At 53.3% G+C, this 18,215-nt stretch overlaps 1 protein-coding gene across 1 annotated transcript; it reads right to left on the reverse strand.

The window, feature by feature from the left end:
* Positions 1-1,599: 1,599 nt before the first annotated feature.
* LOC114694327 (DNA topoisomerase I, mitochondrial-like) lies at positions 1,600-15,562 on the reverse strand. The gene is given in 15 exon segments (XM_037197285.1): positions 1,600-1,782; positions 2,224-2,370; positions 9,165-9,259; positions 9,764-9,891; positions 10,677-10,791; positions 11,157-11,225; positions 12,451-12,636; positions 12,973-12,984; positions 12,986-13,117; positions 13,410-13,554; positions 14,223-14,285; positions 14,287-14,408; positions 15,446-15,480; positions 15,483-15,526; positions 15,528-15,562. Coding segments are annotated over 15 exon segments (1,431 nt in total). The 3' UTR covers positions 1,600-1,679.
* Between the last annotated feature and the right edge of the window lie 2,653 nt (positions 15,563-18,215).

Genomic DNA, 18,215 nt, shown 5'->3' on the forward strand with positions numbered 1-18,215 from the left:
GTGCACACCTTTAATCCCAGCACTTGGGAAGCAGAGGCAGGCAGATCTCTGTGAGTTCAAGGCCAGCCTGGTCTACAGAGCAAGAGCCAGGACAGGCACCAAAACTACACAGAGAAACCCTGTCTCGAAAAACCAAAACAAAAAATCCTTCCCTCACCCGCTTCAATTCACGACAATCTCTAGTTTGGCTCAGAGATCACTGTCCTGCTAGCAGTTTCAATAAATTTAACGAACTGTAATCCAGATTGAGTCTGTGGTCTTTTCCTGGAGGTCTCGAGCTCTATAACACAAGGTCCTGGCCTGAGAGTCCTTGGGGCTGGAGCCTAAAACTAAGGAGTGGCCAGGTCTGCCCACAGCCAGAATACTATGGAATGGAGACCCGGGGAGTGGGCGGGTGTCTGGAGCAGATGAGGGTCAGCTTGCCCAGAGGTGCCCGTTCTCCAAGCTAGGCTTGAAGGCCAGGTAGACTGCCCTCCATCTTGGTATAGGAGCCTGCCACTGTGTTCCCTCACAAAACTGGTTCTGGTACTTTCTAAACATAGCATGTTCTCCCCTGCTCGGCCCTCATGTGTTTGCCTTTTCATCCCCTTGACCCCCAAAGAAGAGGCTGCATAGAATCTGGTTCTATTTACAACACTCCAACCAAACCGTGCATAATTTCCACACAGGTGTGCCTTTTTCCTTCATCTAGTGGACTAGACCAGCCCTGGCTACCGCTGCCCAGCGATAAAGCCTTCTGGCTAAGCCGAGGGGCCCTGGGTAGCGCCTACATGCCATGGTGGGCTCACCAGCATAATCGCCCCTGGATAGCAGACCACGGACTGCAGGGAAGACTGCAGCCACTGAGGGACAGAGGGTGGAACTGAGCAAGGGGGTGCTGGGCAGGGCCGCGGGCTTCTGGCTGCAATGGGCAGCCCTGGATTTGGGGGTGGGGAGGGGTGGGGGCAGGCACAGAGCAGCTGTGGAAGAGCTGGACCCCGCTCCCTGAGTCCTGTGATTGTGGCTGCTACTGGCACATACCAGCCATTGTGAGGGCGTCCTAGGTCTGGAGGGTCACCGGCAACCACCACACCATTCTGGAGTCCCCTGGGCTTGCCAGGGACTTGTATGGAAGCTGGGACTTCTCTTTAATTCATGGAGTAGGGGACAGAACTCCAGGGAGGACACTGGAGCAAAGGAGCAGACAGCTGCTGGGATGCCCAGGCAATAAGTGGCCCCAGAAGGCCCAGAAACCCAAGGAGCAGGACAAGAATGGAAGAGTACAAGGTTGGGAAACTGAGGCAGAAAGACATGAACTGAGAGCTATAAATGGCAAGGGTACAGCTCAGTGTGTGCATGGCCACACGTTTGAGTCCTGGATGCCATCTCGAGCTTGGCTGAGGTAGGAACTGGGATAAAAGGTACAACTGTAACCTTGTGGAGAGCTAAGGTGTGTGGTAACCGGTCCCAGGGGCCCCGGACCCTCTGTCTCTTCTGCTCCCTCCTCAAGCAGAAGCTTCAGCCTGGGGGGCTGCAAGCGCTGGTGGGGAGTCAGGACATGCGGAGGGGGCTTCCGAGGACAGTGTTGTTGGGGCCTTTGTTCTAGGTCACAACAACAGGCTCCGTCCCCCAAACATTTATTACAGAAAACTACAGTATTGCTTCACGGTGAGAAAGACAGTTCCATGGCAATGGGCTGCTTAGAATTCAAAGTCTTCGCCTGCCTGGTTGAAGGACCAGGCGAACCTCTCTCTCTGGGTCTTGCTGTAAATCTTCTCTATAGGCACTCCAAACCTCTTGCACCTGTAGGCAACAACATCAGCTGAGTCCTGCCCTGGAGGCCAAGGTGTGGAACGAGGGCGGTGGCCTCAGTACATCAGGGTGACCAAGACACCTTGTGCCATCCAGATCTGCTGTCCTGGGCACTACAACCAAAATTACATTTCCTCCCTAGGTATCAAGACATACCTGGTGTGGCCCAGGAAGCCACTGGGCAAGGCCCACCCCTGCCCGCCTCCATTCCCAGTGGGAAGGACAAGCACCCACATGATTTAGTGTCCCCCCAGGGCACTGCCAGCTCCAGCCACCCCTAAAGCTCAGAAGGACGAGGCCTAAAGACAAGAGGACTCGGTATCAGGGACATCCAGTCAGGTGGTCCCTGTCACAGGGCACCTATGGGAATGTACTGGGGCCTCCTAGAACCCCCAGGTCACACACAGGCACAGTGGCCTCAGGCCTACCCACCAGGCAATGCTGATCCTGGGGTCCAGATAGTTGAGCTTGGCGGTGCCCAGGGCCACCTGCTTGTTCTCCTCCTTGTCGGTGGCCTGCGTGCGCAGTCGTACCAGCTGCTCCTCCAGCCTCAGCAACCGCCGCTGTTTCTGCAGCCAGCTGTTGGAAAAGGAGGTGTAGCATGCCTGCTGCTGAGAGCAGATCCCATGTCACGGCCTCCTCTGCCCCCGGCCTTGACGTCCCTCTTGCAAATGGCCTTGTTAGCCTTCTCCAGGCACAAAGTGAGAAGTCCAGAGGGGGGGGGTCAAAGGTCAAAACAAGCCCAGCCGCTGGCTCCACTGATGGAGGGAGCCGTGGGATGTCAACAAGCAGGCAGGCCAGGCCAGGCAACATGAACAAATACCTTTGTGACTAGAGGTGCTCAGCCCTTATTCCTGTCTTTTGAAGAAAATAAATGGGGCTGGAGAGGTGGCTCAGCAGTTAAGAGCACTGGCTGCTCTTCCACAGAACCTGGGTTCAATTCCCAGCACTCACACAGTGATTCAAAACTATCTGTAACTCCAGTCCCAGGGGATCCGATGCCCTCTTTGACCTCCATGGGCACCAGGCACACACATGGTGCACAGACACACGTGCAAGTAAAACACTCAGACATAAAATAATAAATAAATCTTTAAAAAACAAAGAGATTTATTAAAGAAAATGAATTTTAGCTAAGCGGTGGTGGGGCACGCCTTTAATCCCAGCACTCAGGAGGCAGAGGCAGGCAGATCTCTGTGAGTTCGAGGCCAACCTGGTCTACAGAGCAAGTTCTAGGACAGCCAGGGGCCACACAAAGACACCCTGTCTCAAATTTTAAAAAAAGTTACTATTCCTTCAAAAAGGAGGAGATAGACCAGGTCACTGGGCCTTCCCCTGAGCGTCCAGGCCCTCCTCCCTCCTAATGTATGCACTTAGGCCCAAACTGCATGAAGCCTCAAGGTTTTCTGGGAAAGCTAGGGTACACAGGCTACAGACTAACAAGGATGGGGCCACCCCTGCAGCAGGGGAAGGCTGTTAAATACACTGGGCAGAGGCCGCAGGTATTGGCTGACACCCCCTTAGGAAAAAGTCCTCACGACAAATGGTGTATTTATTTGTTTATTACAGCCAAGGCTACACAGAGAGACCCTGTCTCAAAAAAAAAAAAAAAAAACTAAATAAATAAAATAAAATTTAGAAAGAGGCGTTCCTTTTACCCTTCTCCTTACCTGCCCAAGGCAACCTGCTGACAATCACGACACTGTGATACTCTGATCCCAACCCTAGGACTCAGTGCTCCACAAACAAATGCGGGAGAATGGGCACACGTGGAAAGGCGCTACAAAAGGCACTTACAACACTCTGCACTCACAGCAGCAGGGGCCTTGCCATAGCAGCCCGCTCAGTGACGGCCACGCTCCAGCGACGCCAAGGCCACCGTCAAGTGCACACGCAGAAAGGCCAGGAGGCCAAGTGTGTCCTGGGGGCCGCCGGGCGCAGGAAAGGAGGCACGCAGCCTCATGCCCTGCAGAGCGCTTCTGGTGGCACGCGGGACATTTCACAGCAGCTGTTCTGTGACAGCCGCACGCCTCACTGAACGCCCTCTAGTCTAACTGACATCTGCAGCGAGCGTGCCGCTGTAAAAAGCCGCCGCTCTGCACCTCGGGAAGCACCACCGTCCTGTGATCAGGAATGCTCAAGGGCATTACAGAAGCAGAAAGGACTGTAGGGATGCCATGGATAGCTGGACACAAAACTCTTACCGCTGACTAGAAGCCCCGGAACAACAGAACCCACGGACGCAAGAAGAAATTAGAAACCTGGACAGATATATCTCAAGCAGAGACCAGGGCGGCCACTAAAAGTGTCTCCCAAAGCAAAGCCCCCTCAAGGGCATAGCCAGAGCATTCCACCAAACCACCACCGGGTCTTAAGAAGAGGGAAGTGTGCCCTAGCCCATGTTCTCAAACCAGAATTACGCTTGCTGATCAAACCAGACAAAGGCATCCCTCTGGATACAGAACAAAAGCTCCAACGAAAACAGAAGGCAGATCCCTCAGGAGAGAAAGGGCACAGCGCCTAGCCGTGGGAACTCAGGGAGGGCTTTACGTCTGAAGACAAATCAGTGTTGTGCCCCACATGAGCCTAAAAGGACAAAGCCCACAATCATCTCAGCAGAAGACCATCTGACAAAGCCCAGCGCCCAGCGCGATCACACGTGTGTACACACAACCCTGTGAATTCCGAGAGAAGCGTCTCTGAAAACCCACATCATGCTGGTTAGTGAAAACTTTGCCTCTCAAGCCAGACACAAGACAAGGGGACCCCCACTGACTGCTAACCGTGTTCTGGAGGGTCCGGCCAAGTCAGGCAAAGGAAACGTAAGGCCTCCATGCTATGGATGGTGGCTATCCACCTGTGGCTACACACTCAATCGTAAGCAACCGTTTACCAGCGCAAGGAATGAAGCAAGCAGACCACCAGCAGCTGCATTTCTGGAAGTTAGGGTGGGCCAAGAGTCACCACAACGGGGCTTGGCTAGCCACCCACAGGACAGCCCACTGTGAGGCGAGGCCCTGAGGGGTGGCCGGAATTAGCATCTCAGGAGGACTCCTGCTATTCCCGCTAGTCACTAGGTTCACTAGGCTCAACACATTTCACAGACAGATAACGTGGTTCAGGCTGGGCCTGGCTTTCCTACTTAAGGTCTGGGTCTTTGCTTGTGGCAGAGGACTGGGGCAAGTCTCAGATGTTTCCCTGATGGACGGACGGACGGACGGACGGATGGAGTCTCACACATACAGCCCCTCACGTGTCATCCCATTTGTGGTGCCAGTAACAAAAGGAGCAAATGATGGAGGAGCCTGGGGCCTCTACCATTTTCTTCCCTTGAAAAGAACTTTCCTTTTGCCAATCCTGTCGCCTTTGCTGCCTGCTCAGCTCCCGGCACACGCAGCTCCCTTGGGCATCAACCCAGATGTGGCCTGAGGACATGACAGCAGTGAGCATCAGAGGGGGCGTGCACTAGACCCTAGATCCTCTGAAACACAGTGAAGGGCCGTGGCAAGAGAAAAGACGGAGAACAGTGGACAACATTCCTGTGCCCCCGGAGCCTGGGCTCCGTGCATTAAACCACCGTGAGCGGACTGGAAAGATTAAGATCGCTGGCCGCTCTTCCAGAGACTCAGATTTGATTCCCAGAACTCACAAGGCAGCTAGCTCTCCACCATCTGTAACTCCAGTCCCAGGGGATTTGACGCCCCCTTCGGGTCCCCTTGGGCATTCCGTGCATAGACATACATGAAGGCAAAAAACATCCATGCACATAAAAATAAATAGATAATTAGTTTTAAAAAAACAATGGTAGGGTAAGATGTCAGGATCGCCTGTGGAGGACTGGGTGGGGTGGTGAACATCTTTAATCCCAGCACTCAGGAGGCAGACGGATCTCTGTGAGTCCAAGGCCGGCCTGGTCTACAGAGCAAGTTCCAGGCCAGCCAGAGCTATGATGAGACCTTGTCTCAACCTCCCACCCAAAACAAACAAACAAACAAACAAATACAAGGAGGGGTAAATGGCTTCTGCATCCAGGTGCACGGAGACGCTTACACTGCTTAACATTCATAATCTTCACAATCTCATGAACACAGAGGGCTCAGCCACCATGAAAGGAGCTTTGGGAGGAGACGGGGGGGGGTGGGGGGAGCACCCTGAGTTCTGAAGCAGTAGAGTTGGGTTGCTTGTGAGCTCTGGGGCTAGTGCCCCCTGGCCCCCAGAGGCTGGGGATTCTGGACTGCTATGCCTTTTCTAGAGCAGGTCCATCCTAACTCTCCATGTTGAGGAGCAAAGACTCAGGACTGGACTCAGCTCTAGGCCACCTCTCTGGAGTCGTGAATTCACAGGTCTTCCTGCTGGGCATTGCCCACCATGGCAGCCCTACCAACTTAGAGCACTCCTCTGGAGTCCTAAGCTGCCTGCTGGCTGGGAGCCTAGCACTGGCCTTCTTGAGAAATCGGGAGTGGCAGCCTGTGATCATCGGTGGCACGTGGCTCCTGTAACTGCCACTACAGCACAAGGCACACCAGATGGGACACAGCCCTCAAGGACTCTATGCTGACGTCAGCCCACTGCATGAGCAGTTGGCAGCCTTTCACAAAGGGCCTGGGTACATCCTGCCTTCCCTGGGGAGGCAATGTGTCTGCCAGACACAGTTTGCTCCAAATGGGACTGGTCGCGGTAGAAGTGATCTGGAGCAAGGCCTGGGCAGGGCACATGAGCCCCCTTACACCTGGGAGATTTGAGAGTACACTTGGCCTCACTCAAGACACATTCTGCCTTCTAGTCACATCTGTGAAAATGCTCTGGATGGGAAAGTAAGGGTTTGCAGGGCCACACTTACTGAATTCATATTCAGTGAATGTGGACCGTGTATCAAGGTGTGGAGGGGGCAGTACTGAGAACAGCTGTGGAATGCAGGTGTGCAGGGGGCAGTACTGAGAACAGCTGTGAAATACAGGTGTGGAGGGGGCTGCAGTGAGAACAGCTGTGGAATGCAGGTGTGGAGGGGGCTGCAGTGAGAACAGCTGTGGAATGCAGGTGTGGAGGGGCAGCACTGAGAACAGCTGTGAAATACAGGTGTGGAGGGGGCAGTACTGAGAACAGCTGTGGAATGCAGGTGTGCAGGGGTTGCAGTGAGAACAGCTGTGGAATGCAGGTGTGGAGGGGCTGCAGTGAGAACAGCTGTGGAATGCAGAGGTGTGCAGGGGGCAGTACTGAGAACAGCTGTGGAATGCAGGTGTGCAGGGGTTGCAGTGAGGTTCTGAAACCACAAAGTGCCACCACAGCCACAGAGAGAGGTTTGCACAGAGGCCTAGACTCGGCCCAGATATTCTGCCTGCCCCACTGCGGGCCAGATCTCAGCCACGAGCACAGTGTGTATGTGTTGAGCCTCTGATCTATTATCACTGGACTCGAGGTGGTCTGGGGGGAACTCCTAACAAAACTAGCCATGAAGCCAGGCGTTGGTGGCGCACGCCTTTAATCCCAGCACTCGGGAGGCAGAGGCAGGCGGATCTCTGTGAGTTCAAGGCCAGCCTGGGCTACCAAGTGAGCTCCAGGAAAGGCGCAAAGCTACGCAGAGAAACCCTGTCTCGAAAAAACCAAAAAAAAAAAAAAAAAAAAAAAAAAAAAAAACTAGCCATGAACAATCCAAATATGAGCTGAAAATCCCATTGCAGCTGCATAAAAACACAATATTTAGCTTTTCCTTGACAAACTACAAATGTTTGCTGAGAGAGATTAAGGAAGACTTAGTTTAGATTACACACACACACACACATACATACATACATACACACATATACACACACACACACACACACACACACACACACACACACACACACACACGGACTCCCATGTAATCCAGGCTGGCCTTGAACTTGTTATGTAGCTGAGAATGATACTGACTTCTGATGTTCCTGATCCTCTACCTCCCAAGTGCTGGGATTACAGGTGTTTACAGGTGTGTTCAGACTGGGTACTGCATGGTGTGGTACTCCCAAATCCATCGGCAAACCTAACACCACCCCTACATTCATGGGGGGAAATTTCAAGTGTCCCCATGTAGCCAAAAACAATCTTTAAAGAGAAAAACAAAGTTAGGGGTTAGGCCGTGGTGCATGCTGACGACCCCAGCCCTCGGGAGCCTAAGGCAGGACCGTTATTTGAGACCAGCCTGGGGTGCACATAAGACTGTGTCTCAAACAAACAAACAAACAAACAGACCAGTTGGAGGTCTCATTCTTCCTGATCCACACTCAGCCAGCAGGATAGACTGGGGCTGATCCAGGACACAGATGAACAGAACAATACCAAAGTCCAGAAATGAACCCCACATCAACCAGTATCCAACACAGGTGCCGGGTGCTTCCGGTCAAGGGCAGAGATGTTGTCTTAGCACACAATGTCTAGAAGTCTGATATTCACAGGAGTGAGGCTGGACCCTCAGACCCCAGACAAAAGCGAATTCAGGATGAACCAGGGACTGTGATAGCTAGAGCAACAGACCTCTCAGGAGAAAACCTGGGAATCCACCAGACAAAGCCTTAGGCACAACACTGACGGAAATGATACAAGAAAAACAAGACCCAGTGGGCTCTCCAAGCGAGCCACACCAAGACTCCTACCAAGCAAGGTAGCCACACCTACCACCCCAGAGAAGCCTGTTGGGGCCGCTGGACGCAGGGAAGGGGCTGCTGATGGACACAGGTTCTGTTTCTGAAACTGGCCACACATCTCTCAAAACTGCGTGCTTTGTTTGCTTTTTGTTTGGTTTTGGTCCTTTTTAAGACAGGGTCTTTCTATGTAGCCTTGGCTGGCCTGGAACCTACTATGTAGACCAGACTGGACTTGAACTCATAGAGATCTGCCTGTCTCTGCCTCCGCCAATGCTTAAAGGGCACTACCATGCCCAGCGGAACTGGGCACTTTGAAAGGGTGAAATATGTGCCGTGAAAATTAGCTCAGCCAAGCTGGGCGGTGGTGCGCACGCCTTTAATCCCAGCACCTGGGAGGCAGAGGCAGGCGGATCTCTGTGAGTTTGAGGCCAGCCTGGTCTACAGAGTGAATTCCAGGACAGGCTCCAAATCTACACAGAGAAAGTCTCAAAAAAGCAAAAAGGAAAACTAGATCAACCAACTGCTCAAAATAAAAACCAGAAAGAGCCATCGCAGGCCTGCAGCCCACATCAAAGGCCAGGGCTGTTCCTTATACAGCTCTGTAATTATATTACTTCTGTCTGTAAGTAATAAAGCTTTCAAAAATCACAAAACTAGATAGAGAAAATCTTAAGTCCAAGGCTGATTGCATGCAGACTGCTCGGGGCTGGGCCCCAGGCTCCCGGCTCTCAAGGCGGCAGCCCCTACACATACCTTTTGGACTTACTCTCCCCTCGAATTCTCAGGTCAGCCTTCGCCTTCTCCAGCTCCACCTGGGCCTCAGCCACCTGGGCCTTCTTTGTCTCAATCTGTGAAGAAATCAACCCCGACATGGCTGCTTCTGTCCCCGCCCAGACTTGTCCTCAGGATTCTGTCCACAGCTGCTGGCCCTACATTCTTTGGGGAGTTACAGCAGATAGAACCCAGAGCCTCATGGAGCCACCTGGGGCTGACCCTAGCCTGTTCTGAGGCCACAAGTGAGGTCAAGAGACCTCTAGGGCCCAAGAGCGCCACCTGCACCAGCCACAAATTGATCCAACATGCCCGCCGCTGCCGCTGCCCTGACCTCTTTCCTAAACTAGAACACAGGCTGTGTGTCCTAGTAGGGAGATGAGAGGCAGCCTAGCTGGCTCTGAACCCAGATGCTGGTTCTTCCCATGGCTGACCAGGTCATGGTCCCGCGATCCTGGTCCTAGCCTCCCGGAGCAGCTGTACCCACTACACTTTCCTGCCCTTCATGGTTGTCCGGCCCCAGTAAAGAGCAAAGTGAAGCAGTCAGTGCGGGAATAGCCTCACTACAGACGCCTTCCCACCTTTTGCTGGAGCGTCCGCATCGACTTCTCAAAGGTCTTGGGGATTGCTCTCCGATGGTTACAGAGGATGGCCACAGCCCGGTTCGCCCGTTTGTAAGCTGAGACTTTGGAGGTTAGGCTGTCTTCAGCTGAGCAAAGACAACGAGAACCGTTACCCGGCTGCAGCCTGCTCTGAGCCTCCTTCCTCTCTCCTAGTCGTTGGTGGTGCTGGCGCTGGATGCCAGGGCCTTGGCATGCCAGGCAAGCGTTCTACCCTAAGCTACGTCCTTGGCCCTCAGAGGGCTCTTTCTGGATATGTTGTCAATGTGGGTCCCTTCTATGACACAAAGTCCCAAGGAGGAAATGACCTAAGGTGTCCCCACGAGCCACAGCCAAGTAGGTTTAGCCATAGCAATGGGGGCACCAAGAGTCCTTTGGACCATGTCCTACTGGGCAGAGGCAGGAGCCCAAAGCCATCCCAGGCTCCTCCATCTCCTTCTGGAACAGGGTAACCCAGAAGCCGTGAGGCCCGAGGAAAGAAAGTATTGTCTGAGCATGTGCAGTCCGGGATCCTCACCACAGGACCCCACAACACTGAGCCCCTACGCACACACGGTATACCTCAGCTTTGCCGAGCAATAGTCTCACCTGCAAGATCTGTCTAAGGAAGAGAGGCAAGACCCTACCTAGAGGAGGAGGGTTAGGACAGACAGCAGACCGGGTAGCAGCTAGAAGCGATGGAGCAGAAAGCGTGACATCTCCTTGCTGGGGCCAGCGAGGCCATCCCTGCTCTGGGACTGACCTGGAGCATTCTCCCACCAACCGACAGCCGTGCCCGGCCCGACATCAGCTCGTGCCTAGGGCAGGCCAAGGCGCAGCTCCCACGGGGGGCAGTCTGGGTAGCCCTCAGGGTCAGGTGTACGAACCTACTCACCCCTGGTCAGCACCCGCAGCTGCTCCTGCAGAGTGATGGAGGCATTGTAGGTCCGGAAGACCTTGGCGGTCAGCCCCTCCATCAGGTCCTGTAAGTGCTTGTTCAGGCCGGCAGTCTGGGTGCAGAGAGGAGAAGAAAGGAGTCACGGATGGTTTCCGTGGAGACGTGAGTGTCATGGGCTATTCTCAGCCACTGGGAGAGGGCGTCAGCTGCTGGGTCGGAACAGAGAACACACTGGGGGCAAAGACAAGCTAGACATGAACCCTCACTCTTTTTTTTTTTTTCCCCGAGACAGGGTTTCTTTGTGTAGTTTTGGTGCCTGTCTTGGATCTCGCTCTGTAGACCAGGCTGGCCTCGAACTCACAGAGATCCACCTGGCTCTGCCTCCCGAGTGCTAGGACTAAAGGCGTGCACCACCACCGCCCAGCTCGAATCCCCACTCCCTTCCTGGACCCCTTGGCGCCCATCACACAGGCTTACAGTCAGTGCATCAAAGAGGTCGTCCTTAGGGTCTTTGTCCTCCATGAAGTGCTGAAGGTTCTGGAACACCTGAAACAGAGAAGAGCTTAACTTACTGGCACACTGAGACTCCTGGAGCACAAGCCAGCTGAACAGGAAGGAGGTCTCACGTCACACACACCCCGCAGAGTACAGAGGGGTGCATACACCAAGTCCCGGCAAGAGGTGGTATCAGCACAGTGCCAGGCCTACCCTCTGGAACCTCTGTCTGTGCCTCCCAACCCAAACCTGCCCGTGGTTAGTGTTCACTCACTGCTAACTCACCCATGCCCATGTGGTTAAAGCTGGAGTGGGTCTTTTGTGCCTCTACAGACCCACTCAGTGACTTCAGCAGGCAGCTCACTCCTAGCTCCCTCTTCCGCCAGCAAGACTGACTTCCACCCAGGTGACCCAGGGCCCTGTGCTGGTGGCCAAATCAGCCACACCTAGCATCACAGAGCCTCAGGAGAACAATCTCCCTCCTCTGCTCACTTTCAGAAAATGGCATGATGGCTGGCTGGTGGTGGTACACGCCTTTAATCCCAGCACTTGGGAGGCAGAGGCAGGCGGATCTCTGTGAGTTCGAGGCTAGTGTGGTCTACAAAGCAAGTTCCAGGACAGCCAGGACTGTTAACACAGAGAAACCCTGCCTCAAAAAACCAAAAAAAAAAAGAAGATGGCATGATGATCCTCCGGGTCAGGCCAACTTCCAAAGGAGAGTGCCCAGGCTGTGCTGGCCTCTCCTTAGTTTTAGCTTGCCCATCCTACCAGAGGTGCCAAGGTGGCACCAAATCATCCTTGGAACCTTATAATGTGACCTTCTGTAGAAACAGGGTGGCCACAGGTGTGGCTGTCAGGATGGGGTTACATAGACTCTGAGGACCAAGGATAACCAGCAGCTGCATCCAGTCTCATGGGGCAGAAGCCAGGGGAGCAGGAAAGAGGTCCCACAGGGTGAGGCAAAGCCAAGGCACTCATGGCACCAATGGTAGCAGGGAGAGGCGGGAAACAGATTCTGCCCATGCTCCTAAGGAACCAGTACTCAAACCCTGGGCGGCAGGCCTCCCAGACCAAAATGCTTGTAATAGGTGTGTGCACGTGTGTGCGCGCGTGTGTGTGCATGTGTGTGTGCGTGTGTGTAAGCCCCGGCTGTGATGCCTCATCACACAGCCACAGGAGACACTGGGAAGGTGCTGCAGGCCACTGAACATCCCCCGTGGCTCTGACACGCTCTGACAGAGATCCCATTGTGAGCAGGGTCAAGGAAGGCACTCACAAGCTTCTCCACCGGCACACGGTTATTATAGCGGATGGAATCCTTCCCCAAGAAGTCCAACTCCACAACATGTTCTCGGCCATCTGCCTTTTCGTGCAGCCGGACATGCTCCACGCGGAGCGAGCAGCAGCCCACGGTGTCGGCCGTCTCGCCCTCTTCCTTCTCATTTCCTGTCCGCAGTGCCAGCTAGATCGGGGTCGACACGGGTCAAGGCTGAGGTCTGCGGCAAAGGAGCACACTCACGGCACTCATGCATACACAGTGGTACATACACAGGCATGAAGTCAAACTCTCTCTCTCTCTCTCTCTCACATACACACACACGCACGCACGCACGCACGCACGCACGCACGCACGCACGTGCACGCTCACAAACACACACACACACACACACACACACACACACACACACACACTCTCGCGCGCGCACGCACACACACCTATGATGGAGGCTCCAGCTCCGGGGAGAAGCCACCACTGTCCTTGCTGCCCAGCTCTCAAGGTCCCCTCACCATGCTATACCTTATCGATAAAAATAAAGCGCCACAGCTAGCTGTCTTTTCTTCCTTTCCGGGGACTTCCAGTCGGCCTGGTACTGAGCACGGATCTCGTCGACGACCCCCTTCAAGCGCCGGGCCACCTCATACTTCTGCCAATCCATCTCCCCCTAAGCGAAGACAACAAATGTCACTCCACGTTCCCAGGGAAGCGGGAGAGCTGGTGACCAGACACCTTCCCGGCTCAAGCAGGTTTGATTGGTGAGGGGTGCGGCAGCAGAGCCCGGCCTCAAAAAAACTATGAGCCCCACTGCGGCCACTGGGCCCAGCTGCTCTCAACACTGGCTGCCTGACTAAGGGCTGAAGAGTCTCTCGAACCTGCCACCCTGGGACAGCACAGAGGGGAAGGCCTGACACTCGTGCTCTGGGGCCCAGGGCTCCCCTGGAAGGTCACGCTCTCACCTTCAGCTTGGAGCTGGGGTTCAGTATGATGTACTTGAAGGAGTTCTGGACGTTCTCCGTCCACGCAGCCAGCCACGTGACTGTGTTATCTGAGCGCACCTCTTTCCACTGGTGACCGGCCGGGGGCTCAGGGATCTTGGAATCCCTGCAGTGAAAAAACGGGGGGGGGGGGAGGAGGTCATAGTCTCAAGTCCTTGGTCCCAAATACAAGCAACTCAAGGCCCCCAACTTCCCTGTGTGTGTCCTGCGGCCACGCTCCTATGCAGGTATGGCTTCGGAGCTGGCTCCAAGCTCCCCAGACCAAAACAGCTGTCAACTTACACACACACACACACACACACACCCCAAGATCATACCAGAACAGAAAGCTCTCTGCAGAGAACGCTGAAGCCCCAACTCACATACCAGGTGGATGCCGTACACCAGCTGTCACCCAGGGTCACTGCAGTTTGAGAGGTTACACAGGACTAACAGTAGGTAACAGCAGCCCAGCACCAGTGCCCAAGGTATTTAGGTATTTGGTAAGCCAAACGCTGAAAATGCACAGCACACCTCCCAGTAGGAGAACCTCAGCCCCGCTGAGCAAGATGAGGGAGTCTGCTGGTGCAGAGGGATGCTGTCCACAGCTACACCTACTGACCCAGAGCCCTGCCACGACCCCGGATACATGGGAACAGTGTCTGGTGTCACATCCAGTGAGGGGTCCTACCCTAAAGAGCTAAGGACAAAAGTCACCTCACCAGGCAGCCCGGGCTAGACCCAGCCGGGGTCAAGGCTCACCCATGAGAGCCTGGCTGGCTGGGTCCCACACACCTGCTGCAGTTGATGACCACATCCTCCGGCATGACTCTCCTCTTCAGCATCCCCATCTTGGATGGTCCCCTCGGCGCAGAACAAGCCAGGTGGCTCCGTCTTGAAATTGCCTATTTTTTCTCTGTGGCCATCTAGAATACAGTAGCCAAACTCCTGCTGAAGCTCTTCTGCCTCTTCTTTTAGCTTCTGAGTTAACACAGTACGTGGGCATTAGGAGAGAAGAAGCTAAAACCAACCCAGTTCCTGCGCTGACCGAGGTCCTTCCTGCTGCTGCTGCTGCTGCTGCTGCTGCTGCTGGAGGCCTCAAAGCCCTGGCTCTCCAGCAGGTGTGGGGGGCACACGGCATGAGGCTCCTCAGGCTGCAGCTCAGCAGCAACAGGGCAGCCTTCGAGGTAGGAGGAAATGAGTGAGGCAGGTTCTGGAATCACCCCAAACCCCCTGCAATAGCTGGCCAAGAAGTACACAACTGAGAGAGAACTACATGGCGGGAGGGCTCCGTTACATAGAGAGGAGATGTGTAAACCTGATGGCGGTGGTGGCACACGCCTTTAGTCCCAGCACTCGGGAGGCAGAGGCAGGCGGATCTCTGTGAGTTCCAGGCCAGCCTGGTCTACAGAGGGAGTTTCAGAACAGCCAAGGCTGCACAGAGAAACCCTGTCACTAAATTAATAAATAAATAAAATAAATAAATAAATAAATAAATAAATAAATAAATAAATAAATAAATAAATAAAGTAAAGAGGGGGGAGATGTGGAAAGAAGCAGAGCAGAATCAACTCCCCCCATATTCCTGCTCTTGGCCCTGTGCTACCCATGATGTTTCAAATGGAAGTGTGCTTCCTCTCTCCCCCAACCCCCACCCCTTTGGTTTTTCAAGACCGATGTAGCCTTGGCTGTCCTGGAATTTTCTCTGTAAACCAAGCTGTCCTCGACTCAGAGATCCACCTGCCTCTGCTTTCTGAGTGCTAGAATAAAGGTCTGGACCGCCCCCACTCAGTGGTAGTGTACTTTCAAATGTGCCCCAGGAAAATGGAATTATATCCTGGACACATTTTTTTAAAAAAAAAAGGGGGGCATAACTTGAAAGTACTCAGCACCTGCTGTGACAGCACCCAGAACCTGGTCCACCTCCTAAGGCTTTTGTGGGAGGAAGGCTCTGTGGGGACTCCCTGCAGCTTGCACCCACCAGCTACCTCCCGAGTTTCCCAGAACCCACTGCTGACCTGCTTCTGCTCCCTGGGCAGGGTCCTGCGGCCTCAGTTCTTTCCATGAAGTGCCTGTGGATCTCCACGAAGTCGCATTGTCAAGGTGTGTATAAGCTTTCTCTCCTCGGCTGTCATCTCCTGGACCAAAACCAGCAACACGTGCTCAGCACTCTATTACAGGCACCGACCATGGCGCAGGGGAGTCCACACTTGGGGCCCACGGCACAGGATCACTGTGATAAACCCCAAACACAGGGCTGGAGTCCGGGCAGAGTGCTAAGGCCGGGCCACTAGACCAGTGGTCTCAACCTGTGGGTCAAGACCCCTATAAGGGTTGGATGACTTTTTCACAGGGGTCACATATCAGACCTTTACATTATAGTTCGTAACAGTCATGAAGTAGCAACAAAGTATCTCAGGAGTCACCACAACCTAAGAACTGTATTAAAGGTGCAGCATCAGAAGGCTGACAACCACTGCCCTAGACCTCAGGCTCCAACAACTATTATACCAGAGATCCAGGTGCACAGTGGAGTCCTGTGGACAAGTCGCGTGACTCCACTGGAAACAGCTGCCTCCTGGGCACATGGTAAAGCACATATGCATGATGAGGTAAACCAGGAGGAAGGGGACAGCTTAGAGGGCAGTGTGTGTAGTCTCAGCTTCAGACTTGTGGCCCTGACTCACATCCCGAGCCTTGCTCCTTCAGAAAACCACCAAATGAAATCCCCAAGTGAGCCCTAAATCCACACCCTTCCCCGGGGCAAGAACCCCCCATGCCCACACTACCAGGGTCAAAGATTCTGCTGACAAGGCAGCTCACCCCAGCTCCAGTGACAGAACCGCACCCCCCCCCAGACACTAGCCAGCACGAATGGACCTACTAGTATGACCCAGTGGGGACTTGCTGTAGGATGTTCTGTATGGCAAATGTGTTAATAAATAAAACACTGATTGGCCAGTAGCCAGACAGGAAGTATAGGCGAACTAACAGAGAGGAGAATTGAGGGAACAGAAGGGAAGGAGAGACAGCCTGCAGCCGCTGCCAGGACAAGGAAGATGTAAGGTACAGTAAAGTCATGAGCCACATGGCAAAGTATAGATAATAAAATGGGCTAAATAAGAGTAAGAGCTAGACAATGATAGGCCTGAGCTAATGGCAAGCAGTTTAAATAATATAAGTGTCTACATGTTTATTTTATAAGTGGCTAAGGAAACTGCCAGGCTTGGCGGGACCAGAGAGAAAACTCCAGCTACAAATGGCGCCTAACGTGTTGGCAAGAGTTTCCACCTAAACCTAAAAAAAAAAAAACCTAAAACGACCTAAAACATCTTCCTAGTTGTCTTTCTCGTTAGCTACAGGACAAGCCAAGGATACCCATTTCCAAATGTAATTTAACATTCAGTAATGAAAGTGGTAAAACCCTGACCCCCAGCTCTGCTTTGGAGATCCCCATCCTATGCAAATATCCATGTTGTGGATGCAATTGTGCTCAGGACAATTACAGAAAAACCTATTAAGCACTGGATAAACTGTGGCAAATTCACTCAACGGAATATTAAAAATCCCTCTTGCCTTTGAAGGTTGGACCTTCTGCCAGACTGTGCAGCCCAGTTAATAATATGCCTTAAGACCACGTAAGGCCATGCATGTACTTGGGGCTGGAGAGATGGCTCAGCGGTTAAGAGCACTGGCTGCTCCTCTAGAGACCAGGTTCAGTGCCCAGCAGCACATGGCAGCCCACAGCTGTCTGTAACTCCAGTTCCAGGGGATCCATGGCAGCAGCATGTGTGTGGTGCACAAGATACCCATACACAGAAACAAAATAGAAAGAGTATATACTTAACCTGCTCCTACTGTGTGCTCAGCCTGCTTGTAACCAACCTTACTATGCCTTGGATTTTCTACGCAGTCAGCTTTTACAACCCAAGCTAATGTATAACTGCTATCTTGAACTATGTACTCTTCCGCTCCCCTGGCTTATAATAATTGTATTTTCTGTAACTGTTCAATAAATTCGGAACGAAGCACTCTGCTAGGACAGACACAGGCACGACAGACCAGACCACATACCACAAAGCACAGACAGGCAGAAGACACAGGGAGAGAAGTGGAGAATCAAAAGTTGGGCTCGCTCTTGGTCAAAGCTACTCATGTGACATCAATGCAATCATATACATTAAAGAAAGAAACAAGCTGGGTGGTGGTGGCACACACCTTTAATCCCAGCACTCTGGAGGCAAGGCGATCTCTGAGTTCGAGGCCAGCCTGGTCTTACAAAGGATTCCAGACAGCCAAGGCTGCACAGAGAAACCTTGTCTCAAAAAAATTAAAAAAAAAAAATTAAAAAATCAAATGACAAACCATACAGGAAAAGATGCTCGATTCTGTCAGTCACTAGGAAATGCTGGGGATGCAGGCTTGTGTTGCTAGGTAACAAGATGCAAAGATCAGGCAGGCTCACATGTAACACATGTCTTAAAAAAAAAACAAGGGAAGAGAGAAACCTCACACAACACTCTCATCTCCACACTGTTGCTTATTTTCACGGGGCAGAAAACGCCTCTGGACTGCTCCGGCTCCCACTCTGAGAGCCGATGCTGTCATCAGAGCCCCAGGACAAGGTCACCTCGGCCTGCCACATGCTGGCCAACACCGTGCACTGGAAAGCTGGCCGGCGATAGAGATGGCAGCTGGCTGGGCACCCACCCTAGAGCATCCCACCAGACCGGTCCAGGGCAGCCGCTGGGCCGCTGGACACACACCTTCCGCCAGTCACTGAAGAAG

Source organism: Peromyscus leucopus, chromosome 20 (genome assembly GCF_004664715.2).
Source record: "Peromyscus leucopus breed LL Stock chromosome 20, UCI_PerLeu_2.1, whole genome shotgun sequence".
NCBI classification, from domain to species: domain Eukaryota; kingdom Metazoa; phylum Chordata; class Mammalia; order Rodentia; family Cricetidae; genus Peromyscus; species Peromyscus leucopus.